The sequence below is a fragment of the Mesoplodon bidens genome (genome assembly GCF_964165515.1).
Source record: "Mesoplodon bidens genome assembly, chromosome: 2".
NCBI lineage: Eukaryota > Metazoa > Chordata > Mammalia > Artiodactyla > Ziphiidae > Mesoplodon > Mesoplodon bidens.
Genome location: NC_138177.1, coordinates 186,404,211 through 186,417,738, shown reverse-complemented (window position 1 = coordinate 186,417,738; position 13,528 = coordinate 186,404,211). Strand labels below are relative to the sequence as shown.

The window sequence follows — 13,528 nt, the reverse complement described above, 5'->3', positions numbered from 1 at the left end:
CAGTGCTGGGAGGGGCACTTTAGGGCCTCCGGAAGATTCCTAGAGGAGATGTTGCTTGGGCTGAGGGCCAAGGCTGAGCTGGAATGAGCCGGGCAGCGGTGGGGACAGGGAGGGGTCAGCAGCAGGGACGCAGGCGGGCGTGGGGGTGGGGGAGGGGTGCCAGTCAGGCCAACGTGGGCAGTGGGCTGGGCAGACGATGCCGGGTGTGCTTCAGAGGGTCTGTGTTCAGGAAGGGCCAGAGGTGTAGGACTCTCTTAATTTGGTATGTTTCTTTGGTATGTTCTTTCTTTGGTATGTTCTTTTTCTTAAACATGGCTCCCCTACTGTTTAAGCTTTAGACCCCCCAAAACCTGGGCTCCTACTCTTCTGAGGGTTGAAAGATGGGGGACCATAGAGGGTGCAGTGGCTAGGGCTGCCTCTCCAAAGCTGGACTCATTCAGGCAGGGGGGCGCCCTTAGATTTGGGGTGCAGGGTGTGGAAAGGGTGCTGCTCTTTGGGGTTCTGCTCCCAGCTCTTGGGGAAGTAGGCCTCAGCTGTGCCTGCTGGAGGGGAACGGGGTAGAGGGAGGCTTCCCAGCACCCAAAAAAGGAAGTGTCCAGGGGCCTGGGTGACAGGTGTGGCCGGGAGGCACCGAGGGAACGGGGCGGGCGGCGCGAGCCTGGGCGTGGGGGGGTGGTGGTGGTGATTTCTGAGAGCGAAGTCGTGAGCAGCCCCTCCCTGCTCTAGCACCTCACAGACGTGGGACTCGCCAAACTCTCACACGGTGTCTAGGAGCAGGTGCTCTTGTTGCAGTTTTCACACGGGGGATCAGGGGCACAGAGAGGGCAAGTAATTGGCCCCAGATCACACAGGGAGGACGTGAAGGGGCAGAATTTGGCCGAACTCCAGGAGTGGGGAATGGTGGGGGGGGGAGACAAGCGGAGTGGTGCGGGTGGGGTGGCCTTTTCCTGCTCTCACACATCAGGAGGAAGAGGAACCGCTGGGGTGGGCGGGGGGCGCCGAGGACCCCGCTGTGCGCTCCGCGTGAAGGGTCAGCATCATGGGTGCTGGTGCCGGCTGGGGTGGACACCTCGAGTGGACGTGAACGCTGGGTGCTGGAAGAGGCGATGAGACCCGACATCGGGGTGCAGGTAACCCTAGAGCTCCCTGCAAGGCCCCAGTTCACGTCCAGCTGCCGAGGGTCTGGGCAGAGCGTGGACATCGCACCTGCAACAGGTGTGCTCACCAGAGCCAGCTGCTACCTCAGACACTAGGGGCGGAAGCCGGAGGAAGGAAGGTGGAAGCGCAGGCACCCTGGAAGAGGGTGGGGCAAGGAGATCATCACTTCCCAGGTGCATCCAGGCCCAGGAGGCTGAGGTGTCCCGGGCCTCAAGCGTGAAATCCGAGGCTCACGCCGGGCAGCGCAGTGCGGAACGCGCTTCACTTCGCACCACCGCCTGGCTGTCCTCTTGGTGCCCCCGGACACCTATTTTCAGTGACCGCTTTGCTGAGGTGGGACGGCGGCCTCGAGGCCAGCAGAGGGGCTGAGTCTCAGCTCCCCTGGCCCCGGCTCAGAGGGCACCCAGTCTAGCCAGCCCTTGCTGAGGCTCCTGTGCCCACCCCGTGCCCCTCTGAGGGTGGCCGACAGCAGATGTGTCCCTGTGCCAGGATAAAGGCTTGCTTCCTGACCCCAGGAGACCCTCCCTCCCAAGGACTCAGGCTGCCAGCCCAGGGAGCACCTTGGATGCTCTCTGGCATTTTGAGACAGCTGGCAGTGTTAAAACATGCAACGAGCATATTTATTCCAGAGAGACGCGGGGGAGGAGGTTGGAACCGGGCGAACCCACTGTTCAGGCTGTCAACCACCGGGAAACCGCGCCCACGGTCCTTGTAGGAGAGACCCCTGCAATCGCGCCAGTCCCACCCACCCCTCCCCACGGGCCAGGCCAGGAGGACCGACTGCCCGTGTCTTCCTGACAACTGGAAAAGGGAGCTTCAGGAGGGAATACTTCCCACTGAGAGCAGTCTTCACTTACTTATGAATCTGACCCGTGGGAATTACCAAGTTACCTTTCGTAACCTTACACAGAACACTTTGGACTAAAAGAAAATTGTGTCCTTTAGCACGAAGGCACAGAAGGCAGGGCTGGGGTCCAGGGAAGCGGTGGAGTGAGAGGCTTCCTCACTGACATGCAGTGAAGTGTTTGCTTCTCATGGGTGTGGGGCAGATGCTCATTTTTTTCTTGCAAGATGCCAGGTCTTTTCATTCGGACACAGATGAAAACTGTTCTATCATCTGAAGGGAAGTATGTGTCTGGAGTAACATCCTTAGTATCTCAGGGAGGGCCACCAGTAGGGGCCGAGGCTCAGAAGAGGAGAGGAAGGTAGGAAGCGACTCGGGAGACTCCCGCTGCCAGGGGACGAGAGGACCACAGCCTGGGTGGTGACGGGGGGCCAGGGCTGGTGGGATGCTGCTGCTCTGCAGGCCCGTCTGAGGACCGGCCGCTCCTTCCTTTCACGGACTCTCTGTGAGGGGGACAAAGCACGTGGACAAAGCAGAAGGCGGGGGCAGCCAGGGGAGGGCAGCTGCCCCCCCGACACCGGAACGGCCCCACAGATGAGCAGCCACGCCCACATCCCTCATGTCAAACCGCTTTATTACAGCTTAAATAACAGTGCAGTGAATACAGGGTCTATCTCGCATCCAGCTTCCTTGCAGTACACTGACTTTAAAATTAAATACAAAAGGTGAGGGACAGTGCAGAGAGCTCTACAGGGGTGCCGAGGGGGGTGGGGGCGGGGTGGGGGCTGCTTGTCCCACTCTCTGCGGGTCCAGGGCACAGGGCACACAGGATGGTGCAAACACAGGATGGAGAAGCCACTGCTGCCTCTACGGGAGTGCTTGGTGCGGGGAGGAGGCCTGCGCCGTCCCAACGCCACTGCTCCACACTGGACGCGCACAAAACCAGGGACGTCTGCGTGTTAGAAAAATGGTCTGCCTCGGTGCAAAAGGCTGGTTCCACGGGAGAGCCGGGCTGTGAGGAACCCACAAAGGGAGGCCGGGGTCTCCATTCCCTGTACCACCCCGCCCCACCCCCCAATGCCAACAGCAATCGTTTGGAACAGGACTTGTTTTTAGAGGAAGAAAGAAACCAGTGAATATCCCGCTAGGTGAGTGTGTAGCGCCGCTGACTGCGCGGCTTCCGATGCGACGCGTGTGCACAGAGGAGCAATGGTTACAGCGTTAAAGAGGTTATTTCTGAAAAGAAAGAGAACATCTAAGGACGGAGTCCTATATGCACTTTTGAGCATTTCTACAGCATGCGATTCTAAGAGTAAACCCACCCGATATGGCAAACGATCAAATTTTTTAAAATTTAACTTAGAAAGTTTGAGATCATTATTTTCAAAACATTGATTTGTACATTGTTTCATACACAAATAACTGACTGACTATCCAAGCACAGGACGGGCACCTCGCTTGAGAACAGAGGCTCCTGACGGTCAGGGTGGGGCACAGGGTAGTGTCGCGCTGTTGCTGTCGTATAAACTTCCCTCCAACTTCACAAGGAGACCCAGGGTGAGATTAAAAACTGAACTGAGAAGGCAGAGAGGGTGGGCTGGGAGCAAAGGTGCCTCACTGGGGTTCACTGTTCGTCCACGGCGCGCGCTCTGATCCTTGACTTCTCAGCATCATCCTATGCCGTGTGTGCACACAACGATCATGTGACACGAGACGAAAAGTAAAAAAACTAGGGGCTAAATTTACATCATTAACAATTCCAGAGAGGCTGCACTAGACCCTCTTTCTCTGTTTAACTACTGAACAGAAAGGAATCTATTTTAAGAAGGAAATATGAATGTCTGCAAAATCCTGTTACAAACACAATCTGAAACTTAGAATCAATTACAAGATGAAGTCCTCAACTTGTATTCCATGAACATCACAAAACAGGATCACTGATCTAGAATTCAAAGAAACTAGTAAAAAAGTGTGTCTGTCTTACAATTACACTCAAGTTTACCTTCTGGTTAACATTTTTATTATAGTATTTCCTTTTAAACTTATTCAAGACAAAAAGAAAAAAAAAAGAAAAACAAAGACAATGGTCCCGGAAGGAATGCACGATTTGTTTTAGTTTACAGCACAGAGATTCTTCTCGTAATGGGAATTGTGCTCTTGGTTTCAGCAATAAGTGAAGGGAAAAGGCCTTGCCCTTTTGAAGTTCTGAGGGGTGCAGGGCGTCCGCGTTAGTAGGGTGGATTGGAAATGCTATCACTGTAACGCTCCTCCAGTCACAGCGGCGTCCACCTGCTGCTTTAAACAGAGTTTAGAGAAACATGAAGAGAAACGGAACACCCTGGTGCAGGTGCACAGTCAGTATGATGGAAGTGCTCCAAGCTGACACCAATGCTCACCTGTCCACAAGTCCAGGTCAGCTACATCCAAATTAATCTTAGAAACCCCGACCCACAATTTCATGCGTAGAGCTCCAAGCAGGGAGGGCACGGGGCAGCTCCTTACCTGTTGGTGTTAGTTCCAGATCTTGAGGAAGCTGTCCCAGGACCCTGTTGCCACGGCCATCCCGTCGTCAGTCACCCCCAGGCAGCTGACGCGGTTGTCGTGCCCGGCCAAGACCCCTGGGAGCAGATGACAGCACGGTCACCCCCGGATCTAGCCACTCCCTGAAGCAGACCCAGAAGCCCCCAAGGTTCAGTCCCTGCCAGGCCTCAGTGGTGAGGAAAGGACACCAGGAAGGAGAGGAAGCCTGGTCAAGTGGAAACTAAACCGAAGCTCACGCCCACTCTTGTCCAAGGCGAGGAAGGGTCGGCACGCTCCTCTCCCATGGTGGACGTGCCCACGGCCGCGGGAGGGATTCACAGAGAAGGAAAACACACTGGAGAACCTGGCAACGTGTCTGTTATCAAGACACATGGGTAACAGCAGGACAACAAAGAACATACACAACTGAAAGGCACTAACGCACACACTCAACAACCTAGGGCCTCCGGCACCGACTCCTGAGCGCTCCCGACGGAAAGAAGCTTAAATAAAAAAATGGAACAGGGGGCTTCCCTGGTGGCGCAGTGGTTAAGAATCCTCCTGCCAATACAGGGGACACGGGTTCGAGCCCTGGTCCGAGAAGATCCCACATGCCGTGGAGCAACTAAGTCCGTGTGCCACAACTACTGAGCCTGCGCTCTAGAGCCCATGCGCCACAACTACTGAAGCCCGGGCGCCTAGAGCCCGTGCTCCACAACAAGAGAAGCCACCGCAGTGAGAAGCCCGCACACTGCAACGAAGAGCAGGCCCCGCTTGCCGCAACTAGAGAAAGCCCGTGCGCAGCAACAAAGACCCAATGCAGCCGAAAATAATAAATAAATAAATAAATAAATAAATTTATTTATTTATTTATTTAAAAGAAGCAACAGAAGCACAGCAAATATACAGCACGAGAGTGCAGGCTGCAGGCTGCTCTTCATTTGTTCGTGATGCCCGGGGCCCGGTGCAGAGCACAGAACACAGAAGGCTGGTGACGGACGCTGAGGGAGGGGCCTTTGGGGTATCACAGAGTGAACCCCGCCCCCCAAGACAGGGCCTCCTGTCGACACTCAGCAGTCATCAGCCAGAGAGTTCCACATTTTTCCAGAGGAATCTGAGCCACATCTCAGAGCACCCCCACGCGCCTCCTGCACTCCTCTGAGTGTCAGCAGGCACTGTCGGGGCAGAGGCCGCGGGCGCTGGGGGCACGTGGGGGAGCAGGAGAGGCAAGAGGGGCTCAATGCAGAGCGGGAAGCAGATCCACCCAGAGTGGGAGGCCACGGGCTCAGAGCCACGCTCCCTTCCCCACCCTCTCTGGCACTGAAGACTCCATGAGCATCGATTCATGTGCCTGAACCCCTGTCTTCAACACTGCAAGTTCTCATCTTTTGCACAACCTGCGTTTTAATACACTTGTGAACGACACAGCTCTCGCCTGCCTTTCACGTGTGAGCTCCAGTCTGTGCTTCCAACATGCCCGACGGGAGGGGGGCTGTGAAGACCAAACGGCTGGCCCATTGCTGCCCACCGCGTGCCGCACAAGGCCGATAGCCCGCCGCCACTGGCCTGCCTCTCGTCCCCCTGCCAGGCCTACACATCTCAGCTCGCGTGCGGTCCGTCTGTGCCGGTGAGCCGGCGAGGCGCAGCAGCTGCCTACCTGCCCTGTCGGCCTTGAGGGCGTCCCAGACGTTGCAGTTGAAGTCGTCGTACCCTGCGAGGAGGAGGCGCCCGCTCTTGGAGAAGGAGACGGAGGTGATCCCACAGATGATGTTGTCATGGGAATAAGTCATGAGCTCCTGATCTGCACGGAGGTCGAACAGCCTGCAGGTAGCATCGTCCGAGCCAGTGGCAAACGCATTGCCGTTGGGAAAGAACTGGAGAGAGAAAGCAAACCAAGATGATTTGCAAATGCACAGAAAGAAATACTGCAAACATAAACTGCCCGACAGCAGAGCGACTGTGGGCCCCGCACAGGGGTGGCGCGACGTGCTCGCCCTCCCCAAAGAGCTGGCTTCCCCTCCCCATTCGCCCTCCCAAGGGAGCAGGAGCGTGGCCACCACTGACAGGCTGGGCTCCCTGCAGGCCGCTGGCAGCCAGGCTGAACCCGAGGAGGACGGCTCCTCGCGAGACTGGGCCCACCGTCAGGGTGCCGGGGACAAGGGCAGGCTCCCTCAACCGCCGTGCCCTGCGCGCCCCCGCAGAGCTGGGCCAACGGGCTCAGCTGCGGCGCTGCCTGTCCCCTGATGGGGGAAGCTCCGGGAGATACGCCAGGCCTCAGCAAGGACAGATCAAGTCACAGCTGAGTCTCCCACAGGGAGTTTTTTTCAATTTGACTGTATCTGCATAGAGAAGAGAGACCATCTAATCCTGAAAACGTTTTCAAATCTAACGCTGCAGCCCGTGGCTCCAGAGAAGGACTCTCACTCGCTAATGGCCGGCGGAGGGCCCCGACCCGCACCGCGGACCCCAACTCACACAGATGGCGTTGATGTCGGACTCGTGGCCGGTGAAGGTCTGCCGGCACATCCCTTCTCGCACGTCCCAGAGTTTGGCTGAAGCGTCACAAGCACCAGAGACAAACAGTCTGGTGTCCGGAGCGAGCGAAAGGCTCATGACATCGCCGGTGTGTCCAGTGAACGTGGTCGTCTGCTGGCCGGTCTCGATGTCCCACAGGGCACTGGGGCAGAGCAATGACAGCGGTCACCCCACTTGCTCAGGAGACCCGTCCTGTGACAATCGGCCCTGCTAACCCCCCAGGACTGCAGTCAACGTCTGCACCTAAGACAAATCTAAAACCTGCAATCCGGCTTTGTTTACAAGGGTTTGTTACAAAGCAAATGAGTAAACACGATAGACAAACACAATACAGATGAGCACACGCCCACGGGCTTTACGCTAACTGTGATTTCCAAGAGGGAGCCCGAGTCCCTTTCAAAGAGGGATGCGTGCGGTCCCCGCGCGGGCTCAACGAGGGGCGGCAGGAAGCTCCCGGCTGCCATCCCAGGCTGGACAGAGAACGCGCTCTCTGCTGCTGCCTGCTCCATGCCCTCCAGGGCCCCACGGGCTGGGATGAGGACATGGCGGCCCGTAACTGGGCTCACTCAGCGGCGGAAGAGCTACGCTCGGGCCCACAGCCGTCAGCTCGGGTGGCTACATGGAGGGCAGTCAAAGGTGAGACACAGCAGTGCCGCGAGGACAGCGTGTGCTGTTTCTGTGCTTCACCCACAGAAGCAACGCCACCGGAAGCTGCTCATTTCCCGTAAGCCTCGCAGAAAACCTGGCTCAGCCCAACCACCCAAATCCAAGCGTGCAGGGCCCCTTGCTAGGGCCTGAGGGATGACAGAAGGAAGCAAGACGTTCCCAGGGTCTGAAAAACATCCCTCACGAATGAAAAAGCTTTCAAAGATATCTTCTAATACAGAAATTCTTCCCCAACTGACAGTCCAGATGGATTATAAATCTTTGGTGAACCTATGGACATACAGAAAAAGGACACCTTATGCAACAGGACCCAGCCGGGGCACCCCCTTGCCCCCTGCGTGGCCTGCTGGCTCCTGACCACCACATGCCTCAAAGGACCAGAATAACCCACAAGGAGAGTTTAAGCCTAAAATGACTCAACTATCTAAAGATTTAAAAGGATATGCTTTGGTGCTTCGAGTGAAAACATTAAAGAGGTTTACGTGGTCTATCCTAAAGGAAGGTGAAACTCTAAAAATTAATTCGTTTGAAATAATTCACGTGAAATTGTGACAAGTGACAAACTTTTTAAAGCTGTGCTTAAGAGTCCACAATGGGCAGTGCTCACCTAAGCGAGGGGCTAAAGCACACCCACTCCCCCAAGCACTACTAAAGGTAGCCTGGAAAGGTAAAATATGCAGGGGGAGAAAAGAAAAGCGGGCATTTCATGCAAAACTGTAGTTTCAAAATCAGTTCTTTGCTGTTCAAGATGGAACTCTGAGCTTTAAAATCTGCACAGAGCACCATGAAGCCACCCGTCACTCACTGCCACCTGTGTCTGAAGCCTCCTGGCCATTTCCAGTTAAAATGGCCTGAGAACTCCCCTGCGTCTTGAGCTACGGGCCAAGGCAAGCAGCATTAAGACAGGTCTGGCGCTCAAGTACTCACCAGGTGGTGTCTCCAGAGCTGGTAACAATCTGATTGTCGTCCAGAAAACGGCAGCAGGACAGGTAACCTGGAAAACAGACACACACGATGGCCCCAGCCTTCGAGCCCCTGACTCTATGATCTTATAAATGGAAAAACACGTTGGCAGAACAACTATGGCGGGAAGGTCCACAGCAAGGGGAGACAAATACCTCGTCCACCACCCCCGGCCCCTGCCGTGTGTGCTGCAAAGAGGAAGAAAGCAGCACAGACAACACGCACTGCCGGGCAAGAGTCAGAGCCCGGACAGGCTGGTGCAGCCCCAGGCCCAGAGGACTGGACTCCGAGTGAGCACGGCGCCCCGAGAGGCTCGGGAGGCAAGCGCACCCGTGCGCCCCTGCTGCCCTTTTGGACACGTCGGGAGGAGCAGGGATGGAGGGTCTGCAGGGGCCAGCCAGAGCCAGAGATGAGGATGGGTGTGGGGGGTGGATTTGTTTTCTACGGGACAAGCGCTGCTTTTGTCCTAGTGTAAGTGACCCCGAGAACTGCGCGTGCAAGGTAAGCACACCTGCCCCCGGAAGGCCCAGGGGATGGTGGCAGAGCAGCCCCTGCCCCCAGCAGGCCGGGCTGTTGCCAGGGAGAAGCATGCCTGCCAGGTCTTCCCAGGCCACACCAGAGCCACGTGTGACGCTGTGTGAATCAGTAAGATCAAAGACGAGATACAAAGAGGAGGCCCACTGAAGGCTGCGGATGTGGAAAGTATAAGGATGTTGGGAAAATAAAGCACTCATCTAACATATTACTGTACTGTCTCCCATAGAAAAAACAGAGAGAGAGAACCATTTCAAAATAGCAACGACGTGCCTAGACAAGAACCTGTGGTCAAGTGCTCCCTGGAGGCCACGTCACGTCCACAGGACACCAGGGACCACACGGGCGCCCTCAGCCGCCCCGAGGGGCTCTCTTCCCGCTGAGTCTCAGCCCAAGTTCCGCTCCGAGAACAGCACTTACTTCCTGCCACACTCTCATCCTCGCTCAAGCCAGCCTTCTGGGAACCAGCCCTGGGACCCTCACACCCGCCATCACAGCACTAGCCTGTCTGACTTGGGATTCCAGCAGACAGGGAGGAGCGTCGTGGAGACCCCAGCACCAGCTGGTCTCACACAGGGCCAGACAGGGGCACTCCTAGGTCAACAGCACAAAGAAACACGACCTCAATGATGACCTCTGTCCCACCTCGTGCAGGCGGTGGTCCAGCCCCAGGGAGTCCACGAGCTTCCCGCCCCAAGGACCAGAGGCTGCCGGCTAAAGCCTCGGCTCTAGAGCACTAGCAACCTGCTCTGGCCTCTTCAGGGCCTCAGATGGTCAGCACATGTCAGCTGGCTGACCCTCAGGAGCCAGGCAGGCTGTGGGAAATGACCAAATCTACAAAACCACACATGGTCCCTGGGGATCACAAATGCTGTTAAGACTCCAAGACACATGCAGATGAAGAGGGGGGTGGGGCAGCGCGCGTGCACGCACACAGGCACGCGCGCGCGCACACACACACACACACACACACACACACACACGGAGCTCCGCCTGGTCCTGGGGCGAGGGCGTCTCAGGGACCTAAGAGACTGCGTGTGGAGAACACTGGGGTGGCTTTGGTGTTCGTTTTCTAACTTCCTGTAGTTTGAGCTTTCAAAATATACACAGTTGACCCCGGACAACATGGGGGCCGGAGGTGCCAGCCTCCTCGAGGCTGAAAATCTGCACAAAACTTGGAGTCGGCCCTCGTTGACAGCGGTTCCTTGGTCTCCCTGGGGACGCTGCCCACTTGGGCTCCTGTGTGCTGTATCTGGAGAAGCACCTCAGGTGTCAGTGCACCACTACAGTTCACACCTGCGCTGTCCACGGGCCAACCCCATCCAAATGCTGCTGTTCATGAGACAAAGTCAGAGCTGCTGGCGCATAACTCACTGGTTTGGTCTCTGTACTTTGTACATCGAGGGAAAAAGACAATAACCAGGTGGATATCATAGTTTTTACAAAAATCTTTTTTCCTCCCAGAAAGAAAAGGTGGGAACCAGCTTTTCTTTTCACATTTATTTATTTGGCTGTGCCGAGTCTTAGTTGCGGCACGCAGGATCCAGTTCCCTGACCAGGGGTCAAACCCAGGCCCCCTGCACTGGGAGCACGGAGTCTTAACCGCTGGACCACCAGGGAAGTCCCAGAACCAGCTTTTAAATTAGGTTAACAAACAAGTACTGAGCATCAAGGCTCAACAGCCCTGAGACGGGAACTCACCAACCATGAACACCAGACTGCCCAGCCGGCGGGCTCGGCAGCCGACCCCACAAGCCCAGCGTCCCAGGAGGCCAGTGACGCCCCGTGTGCACGGGGACCCTCAAGGGGCACCCGGGCTCCGGGGAAGCCTGCGGGGCCGTTCTGTCTGGGAGGCGGGCCGTGGCTTCAGAGTAGGCCCGATTCTCAGCGCAGCTGCTAACCTGCAGTGCATGTTCCCGTGAGCTGGCTCACGAGCCCCAGGCCTCCCAGAGGAACTGGGATCATTCCGGAGAATTACTGGGAGGAAAAGAGCTGCCTGAACATGTCAGTTCTCAGTGAACGGTGGCAGTTACTGTCTTTGCCTATATGAGAGCGAGCAAATTCCCTGAAGGGGCTGTGTGAGTGTGTGTGTGTCCTCAGCAGAAGGGTGGCTGGCCCCGGGGCGCTGCTGCCTTGCGGAGGCCTCCAGAGGGGCAGGGAGAACAGACCCTGACAAAAGTGGGCACCCAGTGTGGAGGTGCCAGGCCTCACGGAGACAAGTGGCAGCGGGACACAGGCGCGCCGGGGACAGCCTGGTTGCAGTGCGGCAGGGCAGGCGCTCAGGTCAAGGACCCGTGGGAGGGGAGGGGCGCGGTCTCAGGACAGTGCATCACCGAACGGGAACCCGGCCCAGAGAGGCAGGCAAGCTCACCTCCTCATCCAGAGGGCAGCTGACCCAGACGGCAAAACCGAAGACCAGCGTGCACAGACACGTGAGCCACTGCGAGTGCTGCCCCGGACCAAACAGCTCAGCCAAGGGAACTCACCCCAAGAACACGGTTATGGCCCGAGAAGTCACTTCTCTGCAAGAACAGTATTTACAGCCACAACACGCGCACTAGTGACAAGCTGGGAACTGCTGCAATGACCGACGACAGGGGCAGACCAGCGCACCTTACAACGGAACCCTCTCCAACTCTGCAGGACAACACTGCAGTTCTGGATGGGATTAGAAGTTGAAAACACAGAAGAAGAAATGTTACTCTCCCAACTTTCTACGGTGAATCACGCTGGCAGTCTTAGCCCAGCCGGCACCTGGGGGAGGCAGGGGCAGCTGGCTGGGCGGGGAGGGAAAGCCGACCCACTCGGAGGTGCACAGGGGAGCGGAGACCGGGAGCAGAGGGTGCGTTCTCTGAGCAGCTCCGTGAAGACGAAAGAGAGACAACGAAGTAACAACAAGAAGGCCTGCGAGTGAGGAAACGCCACCCCAAAGAGACAAACCCAGCAACTGCTGGTGCCCAAGGACAAGCACCCAGCAGCAGGCCGGGAGCATCCGTCCACCTGGAGGTTCACGCATCCTCTCAGGCTGAATGCAGGCACAGCCAGGACCCGTGGCCAGGCTGGGAGAGGGGGCGCTCTTGCTCTTGCTGCTGGGAGGCTGAGCCGGCTGGGGACGCCCAGAGGGTAGCTGAGCCGCGGCGCAGTCCGTGAGGTCAGGAAGTGAGCCGTGGGGCCTGAGTTCCCGGCTGCGACCACAGAAAGCCCACAGCTGCTGTCAGGTTAACTCACTGCCACAGAACGGGTGCTGGAGAGCAGCACAGTGTGGCCCGGAGCAGAACTGTGGGACACGTCTTTCCTCCCAGAGCGGGGCCTGCTGGCGCCTGTCAGGAAAGAAGCAACTAACAGGTCAGGGGGCCCGTCCACTGTGCTTTCACGTGCATTCAAGCCCCAGGCAGCATGGACAAGTCATCCCTGGAAAATGAAACTGTAGCCACCGCAAGGGCCTCTGGCAAGAGTACAAGGCAGTCATGTCACCCCCAGGAAACCTCTGGCTAAATTCTTGACCATGGTGATCTCAGAAAGGGTAAATGTGTCTGCACTGCAATGGGAGGGTTAGGAAAGGAAAATGAGCTTTTAGGGAATTACTAATTTCTCAAATACACAATCTAACGCCTTTGTATTAGTATTTTCACCAAGAGAGCACGCGGCAAGTTGTATTCTATGCGTAATATATTCACCGTAACCGCAACAATGATAAATGTTCCGTCTCAATCGTTGTGAATTCATTCCATTAACCATTTCCAGAGGGCATCCTTTACTCCTTAAGATAGAAACTTAAAAGGCAAAACACCAGAAGACAGAACGTCATCTGATGTTTGTTCTCTCAAGTATTGTTAGCGTTTCCAAAGCCTGGGTGGCCAACTCTAGAGAAGGAAGCTTCTGTTTGCTCCATATGGGCCCTTGTATCTTCTGGAAACAACAGGAACACAAAACTGACCACCAAGAGCCTCTCTCCTGAAACCGCGCGCAGGGGCTCGACTCCCGCCCTCACTCCATCAGACACCGTCTGGGGCTCAGGGAGACTGCTGACAAGAGCACCAGGATGGGTTCTCCGTGCAACTGAGTGTCTAAGACTCTACGACAAAACGTCCCAACCACAGCTCAACAAAGAGCTCTCAGCTTAAGGCTCAGGCCAGAGAGAGGGGCCTGAGTGATGAGCAGTAACGTCATCAGATGGAGGCTTAGAAGGACCGAGACAAGATACAGACCGCACATCCTCCAATCTGTTGAACCCACTAACCGTTCACACCTTTACCCCCCGACTAAAGTGAGGCTATTTGAATTTATCAAGTTTTAACCTTTATTGAT

General features: G+C 56.4%; 1 protein-coding gene across 3 annotated transcripts in view; it reads right to left on the bottom strand.

Annotated features, from left to right (window-relative positions):
- Positions 1-2,617: 2,617 nt before the first annotated feature.
- GNB1 (G protein subunit beta 1) overlaps positions 2,618-13,528 on the bottom strand; it is a 93,731-nt gene continuing 82,820 nt past the window's right edge. For 2 of the 3 annotated variants that reach the window (XM_081224818.1, XM_081224816.1), the window contains 5 exons: positions 8,651-8,717; positions 6,998-7,199; positions 6,180-6,396; positions 4,505-4,620; positions 2,618-4,294 (listed from right to left, as the gene is read on the bottom strand). In XM_081224818.1, coding sequence (XP_081080944.1) covers positions 4,514-4,620; positions 6,180-6,396; positions 6,998-7,199; positions 8,651-8,717 — 593 coding nt within the window. In that variant the 3' untranslated portion in view covers positions 2,618-4,294; positions 4,505-4,513. Of the gene's footprint in view, positions 4,298-4,504; positions 4,621-6,179; positions 6,397-6,997; positions 7,200-8,650; positions 8,718-13,528 lie in introns of all 3 variants that reach the window. The other variant, XM_081224817.1, reaches the window with a different exon arrangement.